At 40.6% G+C, this 26,514-nt stretch overlaps 1 protein-coding gene across 9 annotated transcripts in view; it reads left to right on the forward strand.

The window, feature by feature from the left end:
• Window positions 1-26,514, forward strand: part of NIN (ninein) — a 118,501-nt gene that overhangs the window by 79,073 nt on the left and 12,914 nt on the right. For 6 of the 9 annotated variants that reach the window (XM_066344140.1, XM_066344139.1, XM_066344137.1 and 3 more), the window contains 12 exons: window positions 3,741-3,862; window positions 5,444-5,949; window positions 6,738-8,882; window positions 10,162-10,287; window positions 10,394-10,463; window positions 11,605-11,820; window positions 13,171-13,284; window positions 17,216-17,338; window positions 18,383-18,496; window positions 20,008-20,154; window positions 22,175-22,354; window positions 23,755-23,904. In XM_066344140.1, the coding sequence (XP_066200237.1) occupies window positions 3,741-3,862; window positions 5,444-5,949; window positions 6,738-8,882; window positions 10,162-10,287; window positions 10,394-10,463; window positions 11,605-11,820; window positions 13,171-13,284; window positions 17,216-17,338; window positions 18,383-18,496; window positions 20,008-20,154; window positions 22,175-22,354; window positions 23,755-23,904 (4,013 nt within the window). The remainder of the gene's footprint in view (window positions 1-3,740; window positions 3,863-5,443; window positions 5,950-6,737; window positions 8,883-10,161; window positions 10,288-10,393; window positions 10,464-11,604; window positions 11,821-13,170; window positions 13,285-17,215; window positions 17,339-18,382; window positions 18,497-20,007; window positions 20,155-22,174; window positions 22,355-23,754; window positions 23,905-26,514) is intronic. The other 3 variants (XM_066344144.1, XM_066344146.1, XM_066344138.1) reach the window with 2 other exon arrangements.

Here is a 26,514-nt window from a genome sequence, read left to right on the forward strand (position 1 = left end):
TCAATTTTGGAAGATTTTATGTTTCTAGGAATTTATTCATTTCATCCAGATTGTTCAATTTGTTGGCATATAGTTCATAATATACTGCTCACAAAAATTAAGGGATATTTCAAATGAATATGAAGCAATAAAAAAAGCATTTGATTTTTTTTTTATTAAGCAAGAACATCAGAAAAGCAAACGACAAGTCAAATAAAGTTATTCTATTATGCAACTGAGATGCAAAACCAACTTTTATTTCATTGGTGAAAATGCACTATACAAAAGACGGAAAGTACTGGAGTATCTGCACAGTCCCTGATCCCCTAATTTTTGTGAACAGTGTATTTTCTTACAATCTTTTGTATTTCTTGGTGTCCATTGAAATTTTTTCTCTTTTATTTCTAATTTTATTAATTTGGGTCCTCTTTTTTTCTTTTCCTTTTTTTATTTTATTTTTTTTTCAGTGAGAGGAGGGGAAGCAGAGACTCCCGCATGCACCCTAACTGGGATCCACCAGGCAAACCCACTAGGGGGCGATGCACTGCCCATCTGGGGCATTCCTCCACAGCTCAGCAACCAAGCTCTTCTTAGCACCTGAGGCAGAGGCCCTGGAGTCATCCTCAGCACCTGGGGCCAGCTCACTCCAATTGAGCCATGGCTGCAGGAGGGGAAGAAAGAGAGAGAGAGAGAAAAAAAAAGAGAAAGGGGGAAGGGTGGAGAAGCAGATGGGTGCTTCTTCTGTGTGCCCTGACCAGGAATCGAACCCAGGACATCCACATGCAAGGCCAATGCTCTACCACTGAGCCAACTGGACAAGGCCTCTTTTTTTCTTGAAGAGTCTGATTAAAGTGGTTTTTCAACCTTGTTTATTTTTTCAGAGAACAAGCTCTTGGTTTCATTTATCTTTTGTATTGATTTTTTAGACTCTATTTTGTTTATTTTTGTTTTGATCATTATTATTTCCTTGCACTAACTTTGGGTTTTATTTGTTCTTTTTCAAATTCCTTTAAGTGTAAAGTTAGGTTGTTTATTTGAGATTTTTCTTGTTTCTTGAGGTAGGTTCAAAAAATTTGTAATGATATGAATTTCCCATTTAGGACTATGTTTCACTGTGTCCCATTGATTTTAGGTTGTTGTGTTCTTATTTTCATTTACTTCAAGATAATCTTTTGATTAATTTCTTGATCTCATTGTTAGCCCATTCATTATTGAGTAACATTATTTAAGCTCCTTGTTTTTGTGTGTTTTTCAGTTTTTTTCTTGTGATTGATTTCTAGTTTCATACCATTGTAGTCCGAGAAGATGCTTGATATGATTTCAATCTACTTAAATTTATTGAGACTTGTTTTGTGTCCAAACATGTTTTTTTTCCTAGCAAATATTCTATATGCACTTGAAAAGAATTTATGTTCTGCTGCTTTGGGGTGAAATGCTATGATAATATCAATTATATCTATTCAATCTAGTGTGTAACATTTAAGGCTGCTGTTTCCCTCTTGATTTTCTGTTTGGAAGATCTACCCATTGATGTCAGTGGGGTATAAAAATCCCCTACTATGACTGTATTACTGTCAATCTCTCCCTTTATGTTTATCAAGATTTGCTTTATATATTTAGGTGCTCCTACATTGGGTATATAAGTGTTTACAAGGGTTATACCCTCTTGTTAGAGTGCTCCCCTTATCATTATGTAGTATCTTTCTTTGTCTCTTACTATAGCCTTTGTTTTAAAGTCTGTTTTGTCAAGGTAAGTATTGATACCCCAGCTTCTTTCTTGCATTTCTATTTGCATGAAATATCTTTTCCATCCCTTTACTTTTAGTCTGTGTGTATCTTTCTGCCGGGATCCAGCCCTGGGGAGAATCCAGGGGTCCCACAGGAAGGGACGGCGTCGGCACGAATCGAGTGAGAGAGCCAAATTCTTTTTTCTCTCTTTAGCATTTACTGCCAGGCATCTCTGCCAAATGCTGGTCTAGCTTTATTTTTATACACACACTAAGTTACAATCACATGATATTCTGAATACATTGATTAATAATTGTTTTTGTTTCACTATGGTTACATATTTCTAGGCAACAGTTAATTCATTTCTATAAGCTATAAATCAGGTGGTAAGTCATTCAAAGTACAGTTATACAATAACTTGAAAAGCAATAACAATATTGGTACAAACTTCTAAAAGATCAGTACTGATTTATAACTCTACCTAAGATTCTCTTGTCTAGTCAAATTTTATTTATCTACTATATTCATACACTAGTTAAGTTCTAACTTTATTTTTCTCAGTGTTCCACCACCTGCAGGTCAGGTATGCAAGAAGAAAGGAAAGTTTCTTTACTCTACCATATAAAAAGGCTAGGGAGGTAAAGTAATGAATTAAGTGAAGGCTGACAGGTGCTTCTGTGTATAGTTACTGTTTCCTACCTATTCATAAGTCACAATCTATTTATTCTAATATGATTAATAAGAAGGAATTCTCCTACAAACTTAACCCTTTTCGAGGGATATCATAGCCAGCCTCTTATGTCTATGAGCCCAGGCAAAGGGGCTAACAGGCTTTTCTGTGGAACTCACACCCTATATCTCATTTCCAAAGAAATTACTACGAATTTACAGGGAAAGCATGGTACTATTATCCCTGTGCCATAAATGATAGCACACACCCAGAAAAAGGGGGAATATAAGGCCAAATTAATTCAAAAGGTCAAAGAGGGAAGTATCATTGTGCCTTTTCTCTATGGTGACTTTGTCAACCAGCAGCCATTGGTCTTCACTGCGGTGACTTTGTCAACCAACAGCCATTGGTCTTCTCTGCTGTGACTTTGTCAATCAGCAGTTTTTGATCTTCTTCTGCTGTGTCCTTGTCAGCCAGCAGTTGTGGATCTTCTTCTGCTGTGACCTTGTCAGCCAGCAGTTGTGGATCTTCTCCTGCTGTGACCTTGTCAGCCAGCAGTTGTGGATCTTCTCCTGCTGTGACCTTGTTAGCCAGTAGTTGTGGATCGGCTTCCGACATCTTTCATTCTGAGATGAGTCTTTTTTAGACAGCATATATATTGGTCTTGTTTTCTTATCCATTCAGCTACCCTATGTCCTTTGATTGGAGCATTTAAGTCATTTACATTTAAAGTGATTATTAATAGTATGTGTTTATTGCCATTTTATTCTTTTATCTATGTTCCTCTGGTTGTGGTTATTGTCTTCTTCTTCTTCTTATCAATCTTGATGTGGCTTCTTATGTAAATCCTTGGGTTCTTCTGTTCAGCTAGTCTTCAGTTGGTTATTCAGGTTGATTGTTCTGTATTTTAGTTTTAATTTCAGTTTGGTCCTGGGAGGAGGTGAGTGTAACTTCTATCTACTCCACTGCCATCTTGGATCTCCAAGATGTTACTTAGTATTTGTTGGATGAAAAGAAGGCTGGTTGATTTGACCAAACTACTTCTATCCACAGCATTTTCGTTAGGAGGCAAGCACATTGAAGCAACAATTTCCACATCTGCCCCCCATCTACTGTTCCAAAAGATGGATTCTGTAAGGTTTGGTTCACTAACTATGCATGACAGAATCTGTTCACCTTCATTTTTTTCTTGTTTTCCCTAATGATCAAAACAGAAGAGACTTCTCGTGGTTTCTACTTTTCTGAGTAGATCTCATCTGTGGCAATCTAGGCTAAAACTATTCCTTTATTAAATGGATGTCCCTCCTCAGATGCCAGTTGTGTTATTGCAAGATCAGTGTCAACAGATTGCATATATTTTCAGGGCTTGGTTCTGAAGAATGCAACCCACTGAATATGAGCATTGAGGCAGAGCTGGTCATCGAACAGATGAAAGAGCATCATCACAGAGACTTGTGTCGCCTAAGACTGGAGCTTGAAGATAAAGTAAGTGCTTCTTATTAGTCCTGTTCTCTAATTTCTTTGAGTTCCGACAAGCTTTTGCATGTAGGGCATTCTCAGTTCTTTGTTCTCATAGAGCAGCACTTTCTATGTATTTTCTCTTGTGTCTTGGTTGCTACCAGGAACTCAGTTCCTCAGGTTGGCTTCATAGGCTAAAGGTGAGGCCTCTCCTCATAGAGTTTCTCCAAAATGTAAAATCTTCATTTTCTCTCAAGCATAGAACTTGAAACCATTACATTATTTCCAACTTATTAAAAAATATTTTGATAAAACCAAAAAAAGCCCTTTGATATAACATGACCGCCTAAATGGGATACAAGTTCTGAATGTTGACCTCCAAAACCCTTCCTTAACCTTGTTGTTTCAACTTATTTTTCATTTTTCTCCTTTGCCATTCCTTTCAGCTATCTTATCCTCTAGTCAAAACAGGTAGTTTGCTGTTTTTCACCAGATTATGATCTTTTGCTCATGCTATCACATGCTATATTATTTCTTTCTGTTTCTTGAAAATCTACTTACGTAAATTTCAAAATTTACGTAAAATGTGACCTCCTGCATGCACCCATTCCTGAGTTCAACTACCAAATGTGATTTTTTTCCTCCTTTGAGTCCCCTGGTTACATTGTAGCTTGCCCTTCCTCCCTTCCTCCCTCCCTCCCTCCCTCCCTCCCTCCCTTCCTTACTTCCCTCCCTCCTTCCTTCCTTTCTTCCTTTTTCTTTTTTTTTTTAAGAGAGAGCTAGAGAGAGAGAGGGGCAGATAGACAGGAAGGGAGAGAGATGAGTAGCATCAACTCTTAGTTGTGGTGCCTTAGTTGTTCATTGATTGCTTTCTTATATGTGCCTTGACTGGGGAGCTCCAGCTGAGCCAGTGATCCTTTGCTCAAGCCAGTGACTTTTGGGCTCAAACCAGAGACCATGGGGTCATGTCTATGATACTACAATCAAGCTGGCAACCCTGTGCTCAAGTGAATGAGCCTGTGCTCAAGCTGACAACTTTGGGGTTTTGAACATGGGTTCTCATCATCTGAGGCTGATGCTCTATCCACTGCGCCACTGCCTGGTCAAGCTATAGTTCTTTTTTTCTATACCTTCATATTTTTTTATTCTACCTTGTAGTATACTTGTTTGTATTTGTCAAAACCATGTCTAGACTGGGGGCTTCTTAATGGCAGGACTGTGTCTTAAGCCAAATATGTGTCCCCATGAGGCTTACAGAGTGACTGATAAGTATTCAATAAATATATGAATTTAATTAAGTATGTTAAGCCCCTAAGTTTTCAGTTGGAAAGGATCTCTGGGAAGACAAATGGTATCTATGTGAAAGTCTAGTCAGTTTTCATAGGAATTGTTCAGAAATGAGCAGAATTCAACTATGTTAAAAAAAAGGGGGGAAAGAAAACTGTGCCCGATTTAAATATATCTTACTTAATGTGTTTTGAATTGTTACTTTAAAACAAAATGGAGAAACTGAGGAATGTCTCACAGGAAAAACAAATAGCTCTACCCCATCACATTGCCATGGCCTTGGGTTGAATAACATTGTAGTGATTTTGCTTCCGGCTTTAGGTGCACCATTATGAGAAGCAGCTAGATGAAACCAAGGTCGCCTGTGAGGAGAAGCAGGAGAACATGAAGCAGAAGTATGAGAGTGACATGCACATCCTGGAAAAACAAATAAGTGACCTTAAGCACGAAATTACAGAACTTCAGGGCCAGGCAGTGGTGCTCCAGGAGGCACAACATATGGCCAGCTGCAGGCACGAGGAGGAGAAAAAACAACTGCAAGTGAAGTGGGACGAGGAGAGGACTCGCCTGCAGGAGCAGCTGAGGCTGGAACATGAGATGGAGCTCAAGCAAAGACTGGAGCAGGCGGAGGAAAGCTTTAACCGAGAGAGGGAGGGACTTCTTCAAAATGGCGCCTGGACGGAAGAGAAGGTGAGGGCCTTGAGTCAGGAACTAGAGCAGTTTCACCAGGAGCAGCTGACAAGCCTGGTGGAGAAGCACACTCTTGAGAAAGAGGAGTTGCGAAAAGAGCTCTTGGAAAAACACCAAAGGGAACTTCAAGAGGGAAGGTAAGAAAATGGGGAAACGGAGCAGCCTATAGTGGGCACCTGCAGTTCCAGTCAGTTCAGGAGACTTTAATAAATCAAAAGTCATACTAGCCCCTGGGTTCACTAGATTCTTTTTTTGGTCTTGCAACCTACTTCGCCATTGCTCAGATACAAGCCTACCTTTGGGTTGAACAAGATTCTGAGCAAAGTTATTCTTCCTTCTAGAATCATGAAACACTACTTTGTGCTTACCTTACTCACATTAAACCTCAGGAACAGGTGAGAGCTTTGGCTCTTTATACTGTGATGACCTCACTGCTACTTCATTAAGTAAGAGGCAAGAACATAATGAATTTAATATGTGTGGTTTTATGATTATCTTTCAATATATATTTAATTCCAAGTAAAATTTCTTTTTATATTTCCCAAGTTTGGGGAATGTAAATGCATTCAATCATTTACCATGAAATATCAGTTAAAGTTTTTGGTTAAAAAAATCACAAAACAAACATATCCAGGAGTATGCCAAAGAATTTCTCCTAAATTTTCCTTCTAAATGCAGGGAGCAGTAGGTACTGGGTCTTTTAAATGAATTATGGCTGCTGGTCTTGGCTCTCAGAAAGGAGAAATCCGTTCTCAGCATAAATGAATCCCAGAGTGATAAGTGAGAAAATGATTTTTAGAACGTATTTAAATTGTTTGCTTGGCAGCTTTTTCTAAGCATGGGAAATGTTTTTGTTTTTGTTGTTGTTTGTTTGCTTCCGGAGTTGACGGCAGTTTTAGTAATGCTGTATGTTGACCACATTTAGGGAAAAAGTGGAAACTGAGTGTAATAGAAGAAGCTGTCAGATAGAAGCCCAGTGTCAGGCCGATTGTCAGAAAGTGACTGAGAGGTGCGAGAGTGCTCTGCAAAGCCTGGAGAGGCATCTCCGTCAGGAGCTGACCGAGCTCCTGGAGCAGCAGCGCGAGGAGCGGTCTCAGTGGCAGTTCGAGAAGGACGAGCTCACCCAGGAGTGCGCTGAAGCCCAAGAGCAGCTTAAAGAGACTCTCCAAAGAGAGAAAGCTACTTCTCTGGCCTTGACCCAGGAGAGAGAGATGCTGGAGAAAACATACAAAGAACACCTGAATGGCATGGTTGTTGAGAGAGAGCAGCTACTCAAAGACCTGGAAGATCTAAGAAGCGTGTCCGAACGTCAGCAAAGCCTCCTGTCCAGCCAGATACTTGAGCTGAAAAGCAGTCACGAAAGAGAGCTGCAGGACCGCGAGCAGGTCCTGTGCCAGGCCGGCGTCTCGGAGCAGCTGGCCAACCAGCGGCTGGAACGGCTAGAAAGGGAACGTGACCAGGAGAGGCAAGAAATGATGGCCAAGCTGCTGGCCCTGGAGAGTGTCCACAAGGTGACCTGTGAGAAAGCAGATCAAGACAGAGCCGAGATGAGCACAGAAATCTCCCGGCTTCAGAATAAAATTAAAGAAATGCAGCAGATGGCATCTCCTCTCTCCAGGCTCCCAAATGGCTGCCAGGCAATGGGAGGGGAGGAGACAGAAGGAAGTGGCGCCATGTCCCTGCTCCAGCAAGGAGAGCAGCTGTTGGAAGAGAATGGAGATGTCCTCTTAAGCCTGCAGAGAGCTCATGAACAAGCAGTGAAAGAAAATGTGAAAATGGCTACTGAAATCTCTAGACTGCAACAGAGGCTGCAAAAATTAGAGCCAGGGTCAGTAATGTCATCTTGTTTGGAGGAGCCAACTACTGGAATTTTTGGAAATTCTGTGGAACAAACAGAGCCATTTTTATTGCAAAACCAAATGAAGCAAGTAGCAGGTGTAACCAGGCGGGATGTCCAAAGCGACCTGCAAGATGACGAAGTCCGCGATCTGGAAAGTACAGGGACAAGCTCTGCTCAGAGACAGGAGGCCAAAATAGAGGAGTCTGAAGCATCAATGGAGAGTTTTTCCGAGCTTGAAAACAGTGAGGAGACTAGGACTGAGACCCAGGACCTGAAGAATCAGATTCGTCAGCTTCAGGAACAGCTGGTGATCTTACGCGCAGACTGCGATCGAGCTGCTGAGAAGAAACAGGACCTGCTTTTTGATGTTTCCGTGCTAAGAAAGAAACTAAATGTGCTTGAGAGAATTCCGGAGGCTTCTCTCAAGTATAAATTGTTGTACGAAGACGCGAGTAGAGAAAATGGCTGTCTCCAGGATGAGCTGAGGGCGTTGGAGACGCACTACGACGAGGCCCTAGAAACCAACAAAGAACTCACTTCGGAGGTTCTCCGACTACGGGATGAGCTGAAGAAAGTGGAAGAAGTGAGCAACACGTTCCTTAGCCTGGAAAAGAGTTACAATCAGGTCAAAAGAGAAAACGAGGAGCTGCATGCCCTGGTGTTGCGGCTGCGAGGCAGGATTGAGTCGCTGCGGGGGAGAGCAGCACTGCGCTGCGACTGCTTCTCCCTCTGGGAGGCCCGTTTGGAGAACCTGGACGGCGACCCTGATGGAAAGGGACTTGAACTCAACCAGAGCCTGGAAGGGTGTGCGCCCAAGCTGATGAACGTACACCAGATTATAGAAGAACATTATCAGGAGAACCAGTGCCTCGAGTGGGGGAACACACAGATCCTGGAAAAAGTAAAAGCCCATGAAATCGCCTGGCTCCATAGAACAATCCGGACACGCGGAGAAAAGCCCGGAGAACAGAACCAAGTTATGTCAGAGGAAAACGCCGCTCCCCTCGGCCTTCAAGACAGACATTTTCAGCGTCAGGCCACGCTGGCAGAGTTAGAACTGGAGAAAACAAAGCTGCAGGAGCTGACTAGAAAGTTGAGGGAGAGAGTTACTCATTTAGTTAAGCAAAAAGAGGTGCCTTCTCAAGGAGGCAAGGAGGAGGAGCTGAAGGCAATGATGCAGGACTTGCAAATCACGTGCAGTGAGATGCAGCAAAAAGTTGAACTTCTAAGGTAACGTATGCACCTTTCAAACTTCCCGGGATGCCGCAGAGCACCTCGCCCAGTCTAACTCCCGCTGCTTGCTGTACCTAGAGAAACTAACCTGGTAGTCTTCAAGGAGAGAGCAGTACTTTTAGACTGCCTGCTGCTTCTGTGTCGTATTAACAAGTAGAATAACCTGGCCCAGGGGGCATTCCCTTCCTCTGTAGGAAATCAGTGTTGTTCATTTGGGGTGTGCAGGTTCATAATGGAGAGTGCTGGCTGTTTAACCACCTGCATCGTCAGTGTGTGTCAAGTCTTTAACTCTTCCCTAGCACTGCATTTGGACGGATAGATTTGTTGTTGTTAAGTGTTCTTTTCCTCATTTTGATGCAACACGCTATCTGGAAATGAATGTCTTTTGTGTATTATTAACTTGCTCGGTAGACAACTCTCTTCTTATACTAATATAGGATAGATGTGTTTTGTAGCTGATAGTTTTTCCCTTATGCCACTTGAAGGTACATGCCGATATTCTGTAAACAATAGAAATTTATCTCAGGACATTATATTTTATTGAGGAGCTATCAGATTCTAATAAGTATGCTTGAGAGGAAAGACAAAAACGAAACTACTTGAACCACTGTTCACTTGACTTTATAATTGTAATAGCCTTCTAGCAAATTTGGTTTCTAAAAACCTTGTAAAATAATACATCATGTCTGAAATATCTTAAAGACGTGAAACAAAATAATTTAATTCAGGATGTAGTCTCTCCTCTTCTTACTTCAAATGATGTTCAGTTCTAAAAATCAGAATATAATAAAATGAAAAAAATCTCAAAGTAAACATTAATGCATATATTTCAGTGTGGCCCTTTTATTCGTGTAGTGAATTTTCTCTTGCTAGGTACCTTGGGGCCTAAAACTAAAGCTAATACAACTCAGTGATATGGTATTTGAAGCAAATAGGGCTTGAGACTGAGATAAATGAAGTTATTTGCTGAAAACAGTATGCTCGCCACAGAGAAAACTGGCAATCAGAGTGGGCCTTGCACCTCAGTTCTGTCTCCGTGCTGAAGTGTGTTAGCCACGCTTCCCTAGTGTCTTTAAGTGAAGTTCTTACTTCCCATAAGAAATGAGTCAGTATGTCACAGCTTGATTCCTAAGTATCCAGACTACTAATTTTGACTTCTCATTTTAACTGGCATGGAATACTTGTTTCATTGGAGATTACTAGAAAGCATTTTCGAAAGATGCCAGATGACTGCCTTGTTGTAACTCCTTTTTTTTTTTTAATCTCTGTACTTCAGATATGAATCTGAGAAGCTTCAAGAGGAAAATTCTATTTTGAGAAATGAAATTACTACTCTAAATGAAGAAGATAGCATTTCTAACCTGCAATTGGACAAATTAAACGGATCTCAGGAAGAAATGTGGTAAGACATATACTTAAATTTTCTTAAGGCATTTTGCAGGGTTTAAAGCTGTTTTCCCTCAACTTTTAAAGCTTGCCTCTTAGTTATGTTTTTATTGTCCCTTTAGGCAAAATATAGAAACTGTAAAACAGGAAAAAGCCGCAATTCAGAAGATGGTTGAAAATTTAAAGAAACAGGTAAGGAGATATTAATTTTCTTTTTCATTTGAAATTTACAAACTTATAGGGCATGCTATGGGAATAACATGTAGCTGGTGGTAGTAAGGTTGTAAATCTAGTTTCAAAATGGCAATTCACCTCATGCTGACTCTAAACTAGGTTTCTATTTTTTGTGGATAAAATAATATATTATTATTTCTTGATTTTGAGTGCTTAATATAAGCTCATATCTTGTTGATAGGATTGTAAGTTGGTAGCACTATTATGAGGAAGACATTTTGGGGATCTCTATAAAAATACACTGTTCACAAAAATGAGGGGATATTTTATTGCTTCATATTCATTTTTAAATATCCCCTCATTTTTGTGAGCAGTATAGTAACGTATATGTCTGCCTTCTAACCCAGCAGCCCCACCTCTAAAAAAATAAAATGATCCTAAATCCAAAATGCTACCATGTGTAGATGAATTTCCCAAAAGATTGTTTTGTTTTTTCATAATTAATATTCAGTGCATTATACAATGTCTTGATCCATGGATAACCGATAGTCACTAAAAAATACAGTATGTGGGCCTGACCTGTGGTGACGCAGTGGAATAAAGCGTCGACCTGGAACACTGAGGTCGCCGGATCGAAACCTTGGGCTTGCCTGGTCAAGGCACATATGGGAGTTGATGCTTCCTGCTCCTCCCCCTTCTCTCTCTCTCTCTAAAAATCAATCAATAAAAAAATATTTAGAAAAAATACAGTGTGTGGTGGTTTCTGCATGCACTGACTTGGAAGACAAGAGTCTGTAAGATACGGTATGTGGAAAAACAGGCTGTCCAAACATCTGAAATGATTCCAATCTTGGTTACAAGAAAGAAAAAAAATATGTGTCTATGGGTCTTCTGTATGCATAGGAAACAATCTGGAGGGATAGATACATAAGTGTCCAGCTATGAACAGTGGCTACATGTGGAGGGGGATTGGGCGAAGTAGCTGCCACTTCCCCATACACTTCTGCATTGACTGAATGTGCAACAATCATTCTTTATTATTGCTGATATTATGTGTGTGTAACTTTACATAGCGAGGAAAAGAACCATTAGTCTCTAATCTGTTTTTTTAGCAGAAGTAGGGTAACTAGTTTTTAAAACTTATTTCCATTTTAATTAGATTTCAGAGTTAAAAACCAAAAACCAACAGTTGGATTTGGAGAATATGGAACTTAGCCAAAGGAACTCTCAAAGTCAGAAAGACTTGCAAGAACTCAATCAACGCCTGGCAGAAGTGCTATGCCAGAAGGAGAAGGAGCCAGGATACAGCGCGGCAGAGGAATGGGAAGAAGAAAAGTCCAGTCTGAAGGAGGAACTGGAACACTGCAAAGCGCAGGTCTGGTTTGCAGCCACCATACAGCCTTGTCGGAGGGAATCCCAAGAAATAAAAGAGATGCTTGTATTAAATTTCTTGTACAGAAAGTATTAATAATTAAAACAGTGAGGTAGCATCATATAAATAGACAGAAGTATAGCTGTGAGTGTATGGATGGGGTGCCCAGATCTTGGTTTCTGAACATCTTTCTCCTATAAAAGGAACCAGCGCTCCTTGGAAAAAAACGATTGATTCCAAGTCTGGGACAAGGAAAATTCAAGATGAGCTGGAATATTTTATGGTACCAGAAAAAAAAAAGTGCTCAAAAAAAGATAGCCAAAGGTGGAGTAATTCCACACACAAAATAAAGAATCAGAACATAACATAAAATAATTGTAGTTCTAAATGCAGGATAAAGTAACTATCTACAGGTCCATACCTATATAAAAAGCTGAATAAGTAAATAAAGGGAGGATAAACACCATCTTCCTTATAGGAGAATTGCAATTAATAAGTGTAGAAAGAAGGAGACAGAAATTCATTATCAGGCAAAACCAGAGTATTAATCGTTGTAGACAAAATGCACTAATAGACACTAAAATTTATAAGCAAAGGTTTAAGGAAAATTACAATTTGCCTAGCCTCAAAGTATGTCCCCCAAAAGAAACATAGTGACATCACAGTGAAGAAACCTGCAAAAACTACCTTAGTAATCATGTTCATTGCTATTTAAGAGGAAAGTGTGTGTGTGTGTATGTGTGAGTGTGTGTGTGTGAGAGAGAGAGAGAAAGAGAGAGAGAGGGAGAGGGAGAGAGAGAGAGAGAGATATGATGCAACAGAGAGAGGGAGAGAGAGGGACAGATAGAAACAGCCAGCCAGCCAGCAAGGGAGAGAGATGAGAAGCATCAGTTCTTCACTGCAGCAACTTAGTTGTTCATTGATTGCATTCTCATATGTGCCTTGACCGGGGGCTACAGCACAGTGAGTGACCCCTTGCTCAAGCCAGAGACCTTGGACTCAAGCCAGCAACCTTTGATCTCAAGCCAGTGACCATGAGGTCATGTCTATGAGCCCAGGCTCAAGCCAGCGACCCCATGCTCAAGCTGGTGAGCCCTCTCTCAAGCTGACAGTCTCAGGGTTTCAAACCTGGGTCCTCCTTGTCCTAGTCCGACATTCTATCCACTGCACCACTGCTGGACAGGCAAGAGAAAAGTCTTTTAGTTAGTTCCATTGAGTATAAGGAGGAATGGCCATAAAACAGTGTCATTGAATTTGTCAAGTGTGTCCTTAATGCTGCCTTTTGTGACCGTAGTAATTTCCCCAGGCTAAATGAATATTTATATTATTTGACTTCTAACATTTTTTTCTTAGTCCTCCTCTTTAGTGTCTTCTCTGGAGGCAGAACTTTCTGAAGTTAAAATACAGACTCATATTGTGGAACAGGAAAATCTCCTTCTCAAAGATGAACTGGAGAAGCTGAAACAAGTAAGACTGTATACTGCTGAGGAGGCATCCAGGGGGAGGGCGCTCATAGAACCCTATGTACCTGATGGTCTGGCTTTTCTAGCCACCAAATACCCCTTTTATTGAATCCTGTCAAAGAGCTTATTGCTTAGTACTTGCAGTACAGGTCTATTTGTAAAGGCTTCTATTTTTGCTAATTCTCTAAATGTTTTTCTAGTTTGTAACTTATATACGTTGTAGACTGAAATTCTGTTGCTATAAATGAATCACCAAGCCATGTAAAAAAGTAATATAAGTTTGTCAAAAAAGAAGGTAAGTTTTTGTTTATACCTTTAATAATTATTCACCCAGATTCATGAGACACAAGTGAAGCTGGTCTTTTTTATCCCTTTTTCTTACAGCAAGTATGAGGCATCAATCTAAGGCATAGGGTTAATTCTAGAGTATTATCAGGGATGAGGTCTCACTTATAACTTTGGCTTTCAGAAGCCTATTTCAAAGTTTCAAAGATTTAATTTTAAGTATAAAAGAAGGTTCACCGTCTAGTAACATCCTGGACATTGTTCTATTTTATTCTTTATTCTGAGTTTTTCAGTGAGTATAGGAATCTTTCTGTTTGAGCAATCCTGATTTATAATAGGAGAAATTTGTTGTTTCATTTTATTTAACTTGGTTCACTAAAAGATTACTTTAATTTATGGCATTCTTAGATTATAAAATTTCTTCTCTTGTGTCTGTTCAGTCTATGAATGTAAAGGTGTTCCTCTCTGAATGCTGAACTATTGAGTCTCTACCACTGAGTGTTATGTTTGTGTTGACCTCTAATTGACTCCCATCAGTCTTGATTTCCTAACAGGATTATAAAATTCTCAGGAAATTTGTGTCTCTCATAATGCCTAGTACAGTACTGGTACATAATGGGTAGTGCTTTAATAGAACCTTTTGAAGTCATCTGCCATAACAGAAGCTGTATTTCCATATAAACATTGCAGAAGTTAAAACTCACAGGGCCATTTTATTTTTATTTTTAGAGAGAAAGAGAAACATCAGTTCCCTGTCACACTCATTCATGCCCTCATTGGTTGATTCTTGCATGTGCCTTGACCAGGGATTGAACTCAGCATGTTGAGATGATGCTCTAACCAACTGAGCTACCTGGCCAGAGCATCTCCTTTACCTTTTTAAAAAGTCTGCCTGTGGTTCAACCTTTAAGGTGATAATGATGCGTTCTAACTCCATAGCAGGGGGATGTGTGCTTTGTGACTTCACTAAGTCAGACGGAAAGGAATAGAGTTGGAAGTAAAATAGCACGATGAGAACATCATTCGGCGCGTTTTTGTTGCATATTTTTTACGAGGGTATTGACAGAAATTGTGAGATGAAAAAGCAGCAAGCCTCGCCTGCCTGTGGCAGGAAGTGTTTTGTGGTATTCTTTGGATCACAAGAGTGGAATGGTGTTAGCCCATTGTTGCTGCCGTCCAGCTTGGACCTAGAAAGTACGGGCATACAGACTCCTCATTCACAAAACACTGTTGCTATCTGTTGCACTGGAAAGAAACATGAATAGCATTGGAGGAAGTCACATGCCAGTTTGTAGACACCTAAAATAGTGTCAGTCTTTGTGAGGGTCTGGGAGTGGGTAGGCAAGATTATGAGCAAAGAAGAGAGGTCCTTCATTAAACCAACACCGAAGTACTTTAAAATACATTTCCCGCCCTGGCCAGTTGGCTCAGTGTAGAGCGTCGGCCTGGCGTGCAGGAGTCCCGGGTTCGATTCCCGGCCAGGGCACACAGGAGAAGCGCTCATCTGCTTCTCCACCCCTCCCCCTCTCCTTCCTCTCTGTCTCTCTCTTCCCCTCCCGCAGCCAAGGCTCCATTGGAGCAAAGTTGGCCCGGGCGCTGAGTATGGCTCCATGGCCTCTGCCTCAGGCACTGGAATGGCCCTGGTTGCAACAGAGCAACGCCCCAGATGGGCAGAGCATCGCCCCCTGGTTGGCATGCCGGGTAGATCCCGGTCGGGCACATGCAGGAGTCTGTCTGACTGCCTCCCCGTTTACAGCTTCGGGGAAAAAAAAAATACATTTTCCTACATCCTTGCGACTTGTTTAGATATGTAAGGTATGCTGGGTTTGTTGCCAGTTGAAGACAAGATTCAATCCTTAGAGGCTATTTTGTCATATCATTACTAACGCTAAGTGTAAAAGAACTTAAGGTAGAAAGTAGAAAGATGGCTCTAAAATCATACTGATAATAAAGAATTAAAAATTTGAAAGCCGAGTGAAGCGGAGGGAAATTTAAAATGTATGAACTGTAGAAAAGAGTTAAGAAGTGTAAGAACCAATCAGTCCCTTTTAAGCAGTGGTTGGATAGGGATTGGGGGGCTGACTGATGGTGGCACAGTGGATAGAGTGTTGACCTCAGAGGCTGAGGTCCCAGGTTCGAAAGCCTGAGGTTGCGGGCTTGAGTGGAGGCTCAACACCTCGAGCACAGAGTTGCCAACTTCAGTGCGGGATCATAAGCACGATTCCAAGGTCATTGGCTTGAGCCCAAGGGGTCACTGGCTCGGCTTGAGCCCCCAGCCTACCCTCTCCAGCCAAGGCACATATAAGAAAGCAATCAATGAACAACTAAAGTGACTCAACTACCAGTTGATGCTTCTCATCTCTCCCTTCCTGTCTCTCTCTCAAAAAATAAAAATAAAAATAAAGTAGTGGTTGGGACATTTAGTAATGTCTGGGGACTTTTTTTGGCTTTTGTAACTGGTGTGTGGAGAAGGGGAAGTGGTGTTACTGGAATCTAACTGGTGAATCCAGAGGTGCTGTTGACCATGCTGTAGTACATAGGACAGACCCCACAACAAAGAATTATCTGGCCCAAAATGTCAGTAGTGCTAAGGTTGATGCTGAAAAGAAGCAACAAAAATGTCTTTGGTTTGTCCTGATTCCATGGAGTGAAGAGGAGGAAGCCAGTATGTCTTATACCAGAACATTTTACTAAGCAAGTATTTTGGGCATCTTCCAAAGGAAAGGATACATGGAACAAGCTGAAAAGCATTTATTTATTTTTTTATTTTTTTAATTTTTAATTTTTTTAAGTAACAGGAGGAGAGACAGACTCCCACATGCTCCCTGACCAGGATCCACTTGGCAAAGTCTGAGGCTTATGCTCAAATCAACCCAGCTATCCTCAGTGCCTGGGGCCAACACTCAGACTAACCGAGCCATTGGCTGCGGGAGGGGAAAAGAGAGAGAAGGGGGAGAGGAAGGAGAGGAGAAGCAGATGGTCAATTTTCATGTGTGCCCTGACCGGGAATCAAACCCCAGATGTCCGCACACAGGGTCAACGCTCTATCCACTGAGCCAGCAAGCCAGGGCCTTATTTTTTTATTTTAATTGATTTTAGCGAGAGAGGAAGATAGCGAGGGAGAGTTAGGAACATCTATCTGTTCCTGTATGTGACCTGACCAGGTATCGAACCTGCGACCTCTGAGCAGCTTTGTTTTATTTTTACACTTGCCTTTGTACTTGGTTCATACCAATTCTATAGTCTTAACTGAGATTTTTGAAATCCTTTTTTTTTTTTTTTTTTAGTTAAAAAAGCATGAGGAAAATGTATTGTGCTATATGTACACAAGTTAAATTGATGACAGGATGTCAGTATGTATTTATTGTATCCTGAAAGTAAAACAGAGAGCTGGGAACATTATTTATCATTGTCAGTCTGGTTATGTCTGTCTGAATAAGCATTTCAACAGTCAATTGGAGGATGAAGAGAAGCTACCAGGGAACATTTTGTTAAAGTTAATTTTAGTCTCCTAGAGTTTAGATGTCCTCTGAAAAAAATCTACAGATAGGGAAATAGCAGCAGCCATGAAAATGCCCTGTTTATAAATACCCTTTTATAAATATAGGCAGGAGATGTGATGGGGGGGCTCGTTTGTTTATCTGTTACAGCTGCACAGATGTCCCGATCTCTGTGACTTCCAGCAGAAGATTTCTAGTGTTCTAAGCTACAATGAAAAACTGCTGAAAGAAAAGGAAGCTCTAAGTGAAGAGTTAAATAGCTGCGTTGATAAGGTAAAAATAAGATTTTTTTTTTTACCATCATTGTACAGTGCATACCATAATGAGCATTTCTCCACACGCACAGCACGTGGGCCAGCTTACTGTTCCAAAGTCTCCTGGGATAGCATTTCAGCTGCCATTATGTGACCTTAGAGCTCCTGAAGCCATGATTTTTTTAATAGGAGTCTCAATTAGTTGTTTGATAGCTATATTATTAAATATAATACAAAGTTTGCCTTATTTTAAGATGTAGCCGTTACTTAATATATAATATTATTTAAATATATCACTATCTACTTATATAATATAAACAATATATTATTGTATTTAATAATCTGAGGTCTGTTACGTAGACACTCTTTTTTGACTGTATTTATATTTTCCCTGGTAAATCCAAAACACTGCTTTTGTCCCACCTGCCTTATTGGACACTCTGTATTTCTTGAATTTTTATTTATTTATTTGTATTTTTCTTAAGTGGAAAGCAGGGAGGCAAAAAGATTCCTACATGCGCCCGACCAGGATTCACCTGGCAAGCCCACTAGGGGGCGATGCTCTGCCCATCTGGGGCCATTGCTGGGTTGCAACCAGAGTCATTTTAGAGCCTGAGGTGAAGCCATGGAGCCATCCTCAGTGCCTGGGCCAACTTGCTCCAGTAGAGCCCTGGCTGCTGGAGGGAAAGAGAGATAGAGTGGAGGGAGAGAAGAAAAGGTAGGGAAGCAAATGGTCGCTTCTCCTGTGTGCACTGATCGGGAATTGAACCCAGGATATCCACACACCAGGCCAATGCTCTACCACTGAGACAACCAGCCAGGACTACACTCTTGAGATTTCTAGTTGTCTTCCAGTCTACCATCTCTAACCCGCAAAATAGGAGACAATGAGAAAGAGAAGAGACTCCTCAAATTTCACACAAGTCAGTCAAGAAAATTTGTACCTTACTCTGCTCCCCATGTAAATAGGTGGTCCTTGATCTTTTCAGCACAAGTGGAATCATGTAAATTGAGACTAGATGTTTGTAAAAACAGAGGTACCTCTTTTCTTTCTCTGAAACAGTTGGCAAAATCAAGTCTTCTAGAGCACAGAATTGCTACTATGAAGCAAGAACAGAAGTCTTGGGAACACCAGAGTGAAAACTTAAAGCTGCAACTAATGGCTTCGCAGGAAAAGGTATGTGGACAATTGTTTCATCTGCATAGTTAATATTTTCCTGTATCTTCCAACAGAATACTCAGTGGAAAGAATGTTCCATATAGAAGTGTCCTAAGAGGGCTCAGAATGATTCAATTTAACTAATACTTGATACATGCTTACAATAGAGTGAAATAATGTGAATATTTCCCTCAAAGTTTATTTCATCATTATGAGATTATTTATTTATGAAAGCTTAAGAATCGTGTGTAAAAAGGACTGCTTGTTGCTAATTTAGAAATGGGATTTCTAAGGTAGATTCATGCCCTATTATAAAGATCTGTATCACCATTCCTTTTACCAATTTAATTTTTTTTATTGAAATAATTGAGGCCCTGGCCAGTTTGCTCAGTGGTAGATCACTGGCCTGGCATGTGGATGTCCCAGACTAGATTTCTGGTCAGGGCACACAGGAGAAGCACTCATCTGCTTCTCCACCCCTCCCCCTCTTACTTCTCTATTTCTCCTTCCTGCTTCTCTCTCTCTCTTCTCTCTCTCTCTCTCTCTCTCTTCCCCTCCTACAGCCATGGCTCGATTGGAATGAGTTGGCCCTGGGCACTGAGGATGGTTCCATGGCCTCTGCCTCAGGCTCTAAGAAGAGCTCAGTTGCTGAGCAATGGAGCAATGCCCCAGGTGGGCAGAGCATCGCCCTTAGTGTGCTTGCCACGGGGTGGATCCTGGTCAGAGCACATGCAGGAGCCTGTCTCTCTACCTCCCCTCCTTTCAATGAAGAAAGAAAGAAAGAGAGAGAGAGAGAGAGTGCGAGGGAGAAAGGAAGGAAGGAAGGGAGGGAGGGAGGGAGGGAGGGAGGAAGGAAGGAAGGAAGGAAGGAAGGAAGGAAGGAAGGAAGGAAGGAAGGAAGGAAGGAAGGAAGGAAGGAAGGAAGAAAAAATTGAGATGTTAGCATAGAGTAAGGTTCTATAAGTATATATTTTTATTTTCAACTAAGAGGTCCTTTACAAACCAACATCACAGGCAAAAACATAATTTCTAAATATTTTATTTTTATTGATTTTAGAGAGAGGAAGGGAGAGAGGAAGAGAAGACAGGAACATCAATCTGTTCCTGTATGTGCCCTGACCAGGGATTAAACCAGCAACTTCTGTGCTCCAGAACGATGCTCTAACCCAACTAAGCTATCTGGTCAGGGCCATAATTTTTATAAAATTAGGTTAAACCATTTTTGTAATGACAGTTCAGTTGGTATGCATTGGTTCTGCAAAGTATCACTTGGTAATACGTATACCAGATGACTTTATCAGCAATACCTTGCTCCAGGCATAATTCATAATTTTCGTAAATATAATTTAACATTCTATAAACATACATCATATACTGGGTTCCCACAGAGCTACTGTAAAGAGCTGGATATAATAAGTAGAGACAGAAGGGACCTAGTTGTTTTCTTGCCCTAGCTCGTTCATACCTGGACAAGCTAGAGGTGAGACCACAAGAATTTGGGTCACAGTGTAAGTGTTCTCATGATGCAGGTTCAAAGTTTAGAGGACACCCTGCAGAATGTAAACGTGCAGATGTCCTGGATTAAATCCGACCTACGAGTGACTCAGCAGGAAAAGGAGGCTTTAGAACAAGAAGTGATGTCTTTACATAAACAGCTTCAGAATGCTGGTAACAAGGTAATTTTCTTTTTTTTATTGAGGTATAACTTTATACAGTAAAGTGTACACATTTTAAGTATATAACTTGATTATATACATGTACATGTAAGATACAGTATTTTACATACCTCCACGTATCTGTGTGTAACCACCACCTAGTTCAAAATACAGAACTTTTCCCACACCCAGCGGGTTCTCTTCTGTCCTCTCCAGGTGATCATCTCAACGGAACCATTTTCTACCCTCTGCATTCTAGATTAGGGGCGCTTGTTTCTGAATTTCATATAAATACAGTAGAACCAGTGACAAGTTAATATTTTATATTGTGCAAGTCAGAAAATAATGGCTAAGTTGTTTTGTAGTAAAATTAAAACAATTTGATGTTGTAGAAAGCACGATTCATTTTAATATTACAGTGCTATTAACATCTGTGCTCAAATAAATTAAGGACAATGTTATGGATTTTGAGATTTTGTCCTACCATAAAAGTAGGCATTAATTCAGTTATCTTTTGTTGACCTTTTCAACTGATTAAAAAAAAAGTTTTTTCCATTTTAAAAAGTTACTTCTGAGCTAACATTTTTCTCAAAATGAGATTGTACCTTTTTTTCTTTTTCATGCTTTGACTGAACCAGCTTATTTGGTGTTACCTTTTCTATTTTTTAAAGCATTTTTTCAGGATCCAAAAAATCACTTTGGTAGCTTAAAGTATATTTCTGTGTTCAGGCCTCAATTACATGGACAATATGTGCTTTGAAATCTAAAAAAGGATTTGATTGCATATGTGAAAATGAAAGGCGAGTTTAGCTCGTGAACTCTTTCACGTTAGCAGTGTGTTTCAGAGTCCCCTCTGTGTCCTGTGACCCGAAGAGCAGGTATCTGGGTCAGAGCATCACTTCATAAGAATGAGGCAATTTTTAAGGCCACCAATCTCTATGTACTTGTGTCTTGTATGGAACTGGGACTTACCATATAATCACCTTTATAAACTATATGAGGCTATTTTGCCAAAGATTATTTTATTTTATTTTATTTTTAAAATTTTTTTTACAGAGACAGAGAGAGAGTCAGATAGAGGGATAGATAGGGACAGACAGACAGGAACAGAGAGAGATGAGAAGCATCATTCATCAGTTTTTCGTTGCGACACCGTAGTTGTTCATTGATTGCTTTCTCATATGTGCCATGACCGCGGGCCTTCAGCAGACTGAGTAACCCCCGCTCGAGCCAGTGACCTTGGGTCCATACTAGTGAGCTTCTTGCTCAAGCCAGATGAGCCCGCGCTCAAGCTGGCAACCCCAGGGTCTCGAACCTGGGTGCTTCCTCATCCCAGTCCGACACTCTATCCACTGCGCCACCGCCTGGTCAGGCCCAAAGACTATTTTAAACAGAGAGTTACAAACCTTTTTATTTATTTATTTATTTTACTATTATTTTTTTTTTTAGAGAGAAGGGGAGAGAGGGAGGGGGAGAGAGAGAAACATCAATTTGTCTTTCTACTTTATTTATGCATTTATTGGTTGATTCTTTTATGTGCCCTGACGGGATCAATCCCACAACACTGCGTATCGGGACCATACTGACCAAATGAGCTAACCAGCCAAGGCTAAACCTTTTTTTTTTTTTTTTTAAACATTTTTTTTAAGATTTTATTTATTCATTATAGAGGGAAGGGGGAGAGAGAGAGAGAGAGAGAGAGAGAAAGAGAGAGAGAAGAGGGGAGGATCAGAAAGCATCAACTCCCATATGTACCTTGACCAGGCAAGCCCAGGGTTTTGAACTGGCAACCTCAGCGTTTCCAGGTTGACGCTTTATCCACTGCGCCACCACAGGTCAGGCCCCTTTTTTTTTTTTAAACAAACTCCAATAACATTATTTTATTAATATCTATATATACATACATACATACACTCATTCCCATTAGAAGACAAAGGTAAAGGCTGGAAGGTTTTTACTAAGAATTGTCACTAGGTAAACACGACACTCAAAACAGAAATCAGCTTGTTTTTAAGGCTTAACTCTGCAATTCTCTCTTAAGAACTGGGCCCCAGAAGTAGCCACCCATCCATCAGGATTCCATAACCAGCAGCAACGGCTATCTTGGGACAAGTTGGATCATCTGAGGAATGAGGAACAACAGCTGCTTTGGCAAGAAAACGAGAGATTCCAAACTGCGGTGCAGAACACCAAAGCGGAACTGACGCACTCCCGGGAGAAGGTATCTCGAGAAGTTGCACAAAGGGGCATATGTTTGAAATGGCTTCATCTGATGTGAAAACAAATTGTCTGATAAGGATTGTGATGGTCGTAGGGTATGGATTTGAGGATTCTATTACAGCTGACTTATTTCATGAATGTATAATTTATTATTTACTTTCATTTAATTTTATCCTGATATGTTTATACAATAGTTTTCATTTTGTGTAAGCAGTTCTGTGTTAAAATCTGTGATTTTAATGCTCATCTTGAAAATATAGACTCATGAACATTGTTAACCATAGATTCCTCTTCACCAAGAACTGCATGATTCCATACATAGGTTGGACATAAAACGAAACTAAGAGACATGGACGAGAGTGTGGTGGTTGGTGGGGGGGGGAGGAAAGAGAGGAGAGGGACACAAAGAAAACTAGATAGAAGGTGACGGAGGACAATCTGACTTTGGGTGATGGGTATGCAACAGAATTGAATGACAAGATAACCTGGACATGTTTTCTTTGAACATATGTACCCTGATTTATTGATGTCACCCCATTAAAATTAATAAAAATTTATAATAATAAAAAAAAGATTACTCTTCAAATAGGTTAGTCACTAAGACTGTTAGTACAAAAATGGCAAAACAAGACTCAACTCTTATTGGCCTCTTCGTAAGAGACAAGGTCTCTTTTAACCTTTTTAAAGGTTATTTCAAGGTTTGTAGATTAGAATGGTCTTTTAATATTAGATTTAAATCTTTTTAAGTTTAGAATGGTCTTTAAAGATCATCTCTTCCAACCACTAAACTGATGTTTAAATTCTTTACCTCTACTAAATAGTGAACCAATGGTGTTTAACCTTTATGCAAACACCTCTTTCAAGGAAGAACTCTCTAAAGAGCCACAGCTTTTTCTTAGAACACCTCCGTGTGCCAGAAACTTTGCTGGCACTGGGGCTGTGATGTTGGACCAGACAGACGTATGTGGTCACTGTCCTCATGGAACTTACTTGATGTAAATGTATTGTTTCATGAGTGAACCTCCCTATACAAAGTGGATGGGACTGTCATTTCATTCTCTCCTAAAAAATCAGTCTCGCATCAGAGCAAAAGTGCCTCGTACTATGTCTGTTTTCCTGACTCCCCTCCCAGCAGTTCCGTAGAGCAATCAGTCCCCTCCTTCCCTGTCTGTTCCTTACAGTGTGGGGTTTTCAGAGCCAATCCAATGAAAAATAGTCTTACCTAGGAAAGATCTTTTGAAATACAAAAACTTAGGCTTCAATAACTAGCAGACTTGCCTGGAAAAGTGTTTTTAATATAATAATACCCAAGTGCTGAATAAAAACTTTCCTGTTTGTCATTTGTTCTTCCTGGCTGGGGATTATATTAGCCTTTCTTCTTCTTACATTTGTTCCTGTTAGATCCGTCAACTGGAATCCAACCTTCTTCCCCCCAAGCACCAAAAACATCTAAACTCATCCAATACTGTGAAGCCCACAGAGCAGGAGAAGTTGAGCTTAAAAAGAGAATGTGAACAGATTCAAAAGGAAAGGTCTCCTACAAATAGGAAGGTGAGTTTTTCAGAGTTTATACCATGTGTCTATGTTGTTTCTATGATGTGTCCCTGGGTGTGTGTTTCTTACCCTGCGTCCTTCCAAGGAAATAACTATAGTGGCACGTTTTTGTTCTTCCTTATGTGTATGTTTTTGTAATCTTATCAAGACAGTGTACTACTTTTGATTGAGGGATGGTTGAAAAGAAACAATCAGCTTTAAGTTTTCATAAAGAAGACAATGAATCATCTTTGTTAGTATTACAAAGCCTTTATAAGGTAGTAAAGAATATATTGCCTGAATATTAGGAACATCGTAAGGTCTGTATGGCCTATGGCTGTGTAACAAATTAAAACAACAAACATTCATTGTCTTCCAGTTTCTGTGGGTGAGAATTCAGAAGCAGCTTAGCTGAGTGCTTCCAAGGTGTCTGTCTCATGAGGTTGCGGTCCGGGTATCAGCTGGGGCTGTGTTCATCTGAAGGCTTCATTGGCACTAGAGGATCCACTTCTAGGTTTATTCATATAATGTGAGGAGAAGGCTTCTTTTCCTGCTCATTGCCAGAGGCCTCAGCTCCTCACCACCTGGGCCTTTCTCAGGATGTAGCAATGAATAATATGAGAGAGAGATCCTAAAACACCAGCATGGAAGCTATAGTACCTTTTATAAGCAAATCCCAGACATGACACACCTTTATTTGTGCTGTATTCTATTGGTCACACAGACTAACCCTGGCAGAGTATGGGAGGGGACCACACAAGGGTGCCAAGATCAGGAGGTAGAGACGGAGGCTGGTTACCACATGGTTAACCCTTTGTAGCACCGTTCAGTGCATTGTCCCATGAAGAGTTCCAGACCAGTGTTACTATGGGAGTTTTTCGTATTACTTGTTTTTCCTTTTTCCAAACTAAAACTCAGTTTCCACTGTTACTTTTCTCTTCTTAAAGTTATGGTTTAAAAATATGGAGAGGCCCTGGTCGGTTGGCTCAGTGGTAGAGCGTCGGCCTGGCGTGCAGAAGTCCCGGGTTCGATTCCCGGCCAGGGCACACAGGAGAAGTGCCCATCTGCTTCTCCACCCCTCCCCCTCTCCTTCTTCTCTGTCTCTCTCTTCCCCTCCCTCAGCCAAGGCTCCATTGGAGCAAAGATGGCCTGGGCACTGGGGATGGCTCCTTGGCCTCTGCCCCAGGTGCTAGAGTGGCTCTGGTCACGACAGAGCAACGCCCCGGAGGGGCAGAGCATCGCACCCTGGTGGGCAGAGCGTTGCCCCTGGTGGGTGTGCCGGGTGGATCCCGGTCGGGCGCATGCGGGAGTCTGTCTGACTGTCTCTCCCCATTTCCAGCTTCAGAAAAATACAAAAATATATATATATATGGAGAGAATAATGGTCATTTACTTTGTTATAAAAATATCATAATTTTTTTTAAGTTTGTAAAAGTTGCAATGGACGTTGGTTGGTATTAAGACTGGGCATACTCAAGCTGAGATGTCATTTATTTTCGGTACATTCAAGTAAACTTTTTCAAGAAAGACAGTGGGTGTCATCCAGCTGCTCACAAAGGGAAAAGTCTAATGATGGGTTTTAACATGACAATAAATTTAAATGTGCCCTGAGAGATTATAGGTTTAACAGGATTTTTAAAAAGGTTTTATTTTATTTTACCTTGTTTTACTTGAGAGAGAGGAGAAGGGGGAGAGAGAGGGATAAGAAGCATCAACTCATAGTTGCTGCCCTTTAGCTGTTCACTGATTGCTTTTCATATGTGCCCTGAGGTGAGGTGAGGATTGCTCAAGCCAGTGACCTTGGAATCATGTTGGTGTCCTGTGCTCAAGCCAGCAACCCCCACAGCTCAAGCTGGCGAGCCTGTGCTCAAGCCAGTGACCTCACGGTTTCAAACTAGGGACCTCAGCATTCTGGGTCAGCGCTCTATCCACTGTGCCACCACCAGTCAGGCCCGGTTTAACAGCCCTTGCTACTCTCTTGCTCTCTTTTGGTAAAACCAAAAATCAGCATACTTAAAATAATGGCATAGGTTTTTTATTTAGCAGTATTCTGACTATTCCAGTGTTCTCTAGCTCATTAAAGTCTTCCTATAATAAAGAGAATTCCAAAAATGAATTCTTATAAAACCTTTAAATGTCACCTTTAAAACTGAGAAAGAAGTAATAGAAATCAGGTTTTATGTACTCCCAGTTTAAAATCTTTAAGTTTTGCCTTAAAACAAGTGCTTCTTTCCACTATGGATCTTAGTAGAGAATCATGACATTGAGTTAGTGAAACCTCAGCATTTTTTATTAATAAAATATACTGCAAAATATCAGAGTAACGGTAAGGATAAGTGTTATTTCTGAAGGTTTTCTTTTAGCGATATGTACTTATAACTAGCTATGCATGTAAACGTACACGTGGATGTGTGTATATTTTCCGGGTTGCAGGAGAACATGGATTTTATCCATTGAGCGTTGAAGTTTGAAAGCCAGCTGCCTTAAGGAATCTGCTCTCTGTGAGGAGTGGTGATTAAAACTGTTTTACTTTCATGTAATAAATGCACTGAATTATACTGTGTGCTTTCCTTCAAGAAACGAACTCACCTTTCTTCTAAGAGCTGAGATTTCTGACTAGTGTAAACT

Source organism: Saccopteryx leptura, chromosome 6, assembly GCF_036850995.1.
Source record: "Saccopteryx leptura isolate mSacLep1 chromosome 6, mSacLep1_pri_phased_curated, whole genome shotgun sequence".
Lineage (NCBI taxonomy): Eukaryota > Metazoa > Chordata > Mammalia > Chiroptera > Emballonuridae > Saccopteryx > Saccopteryx leptura.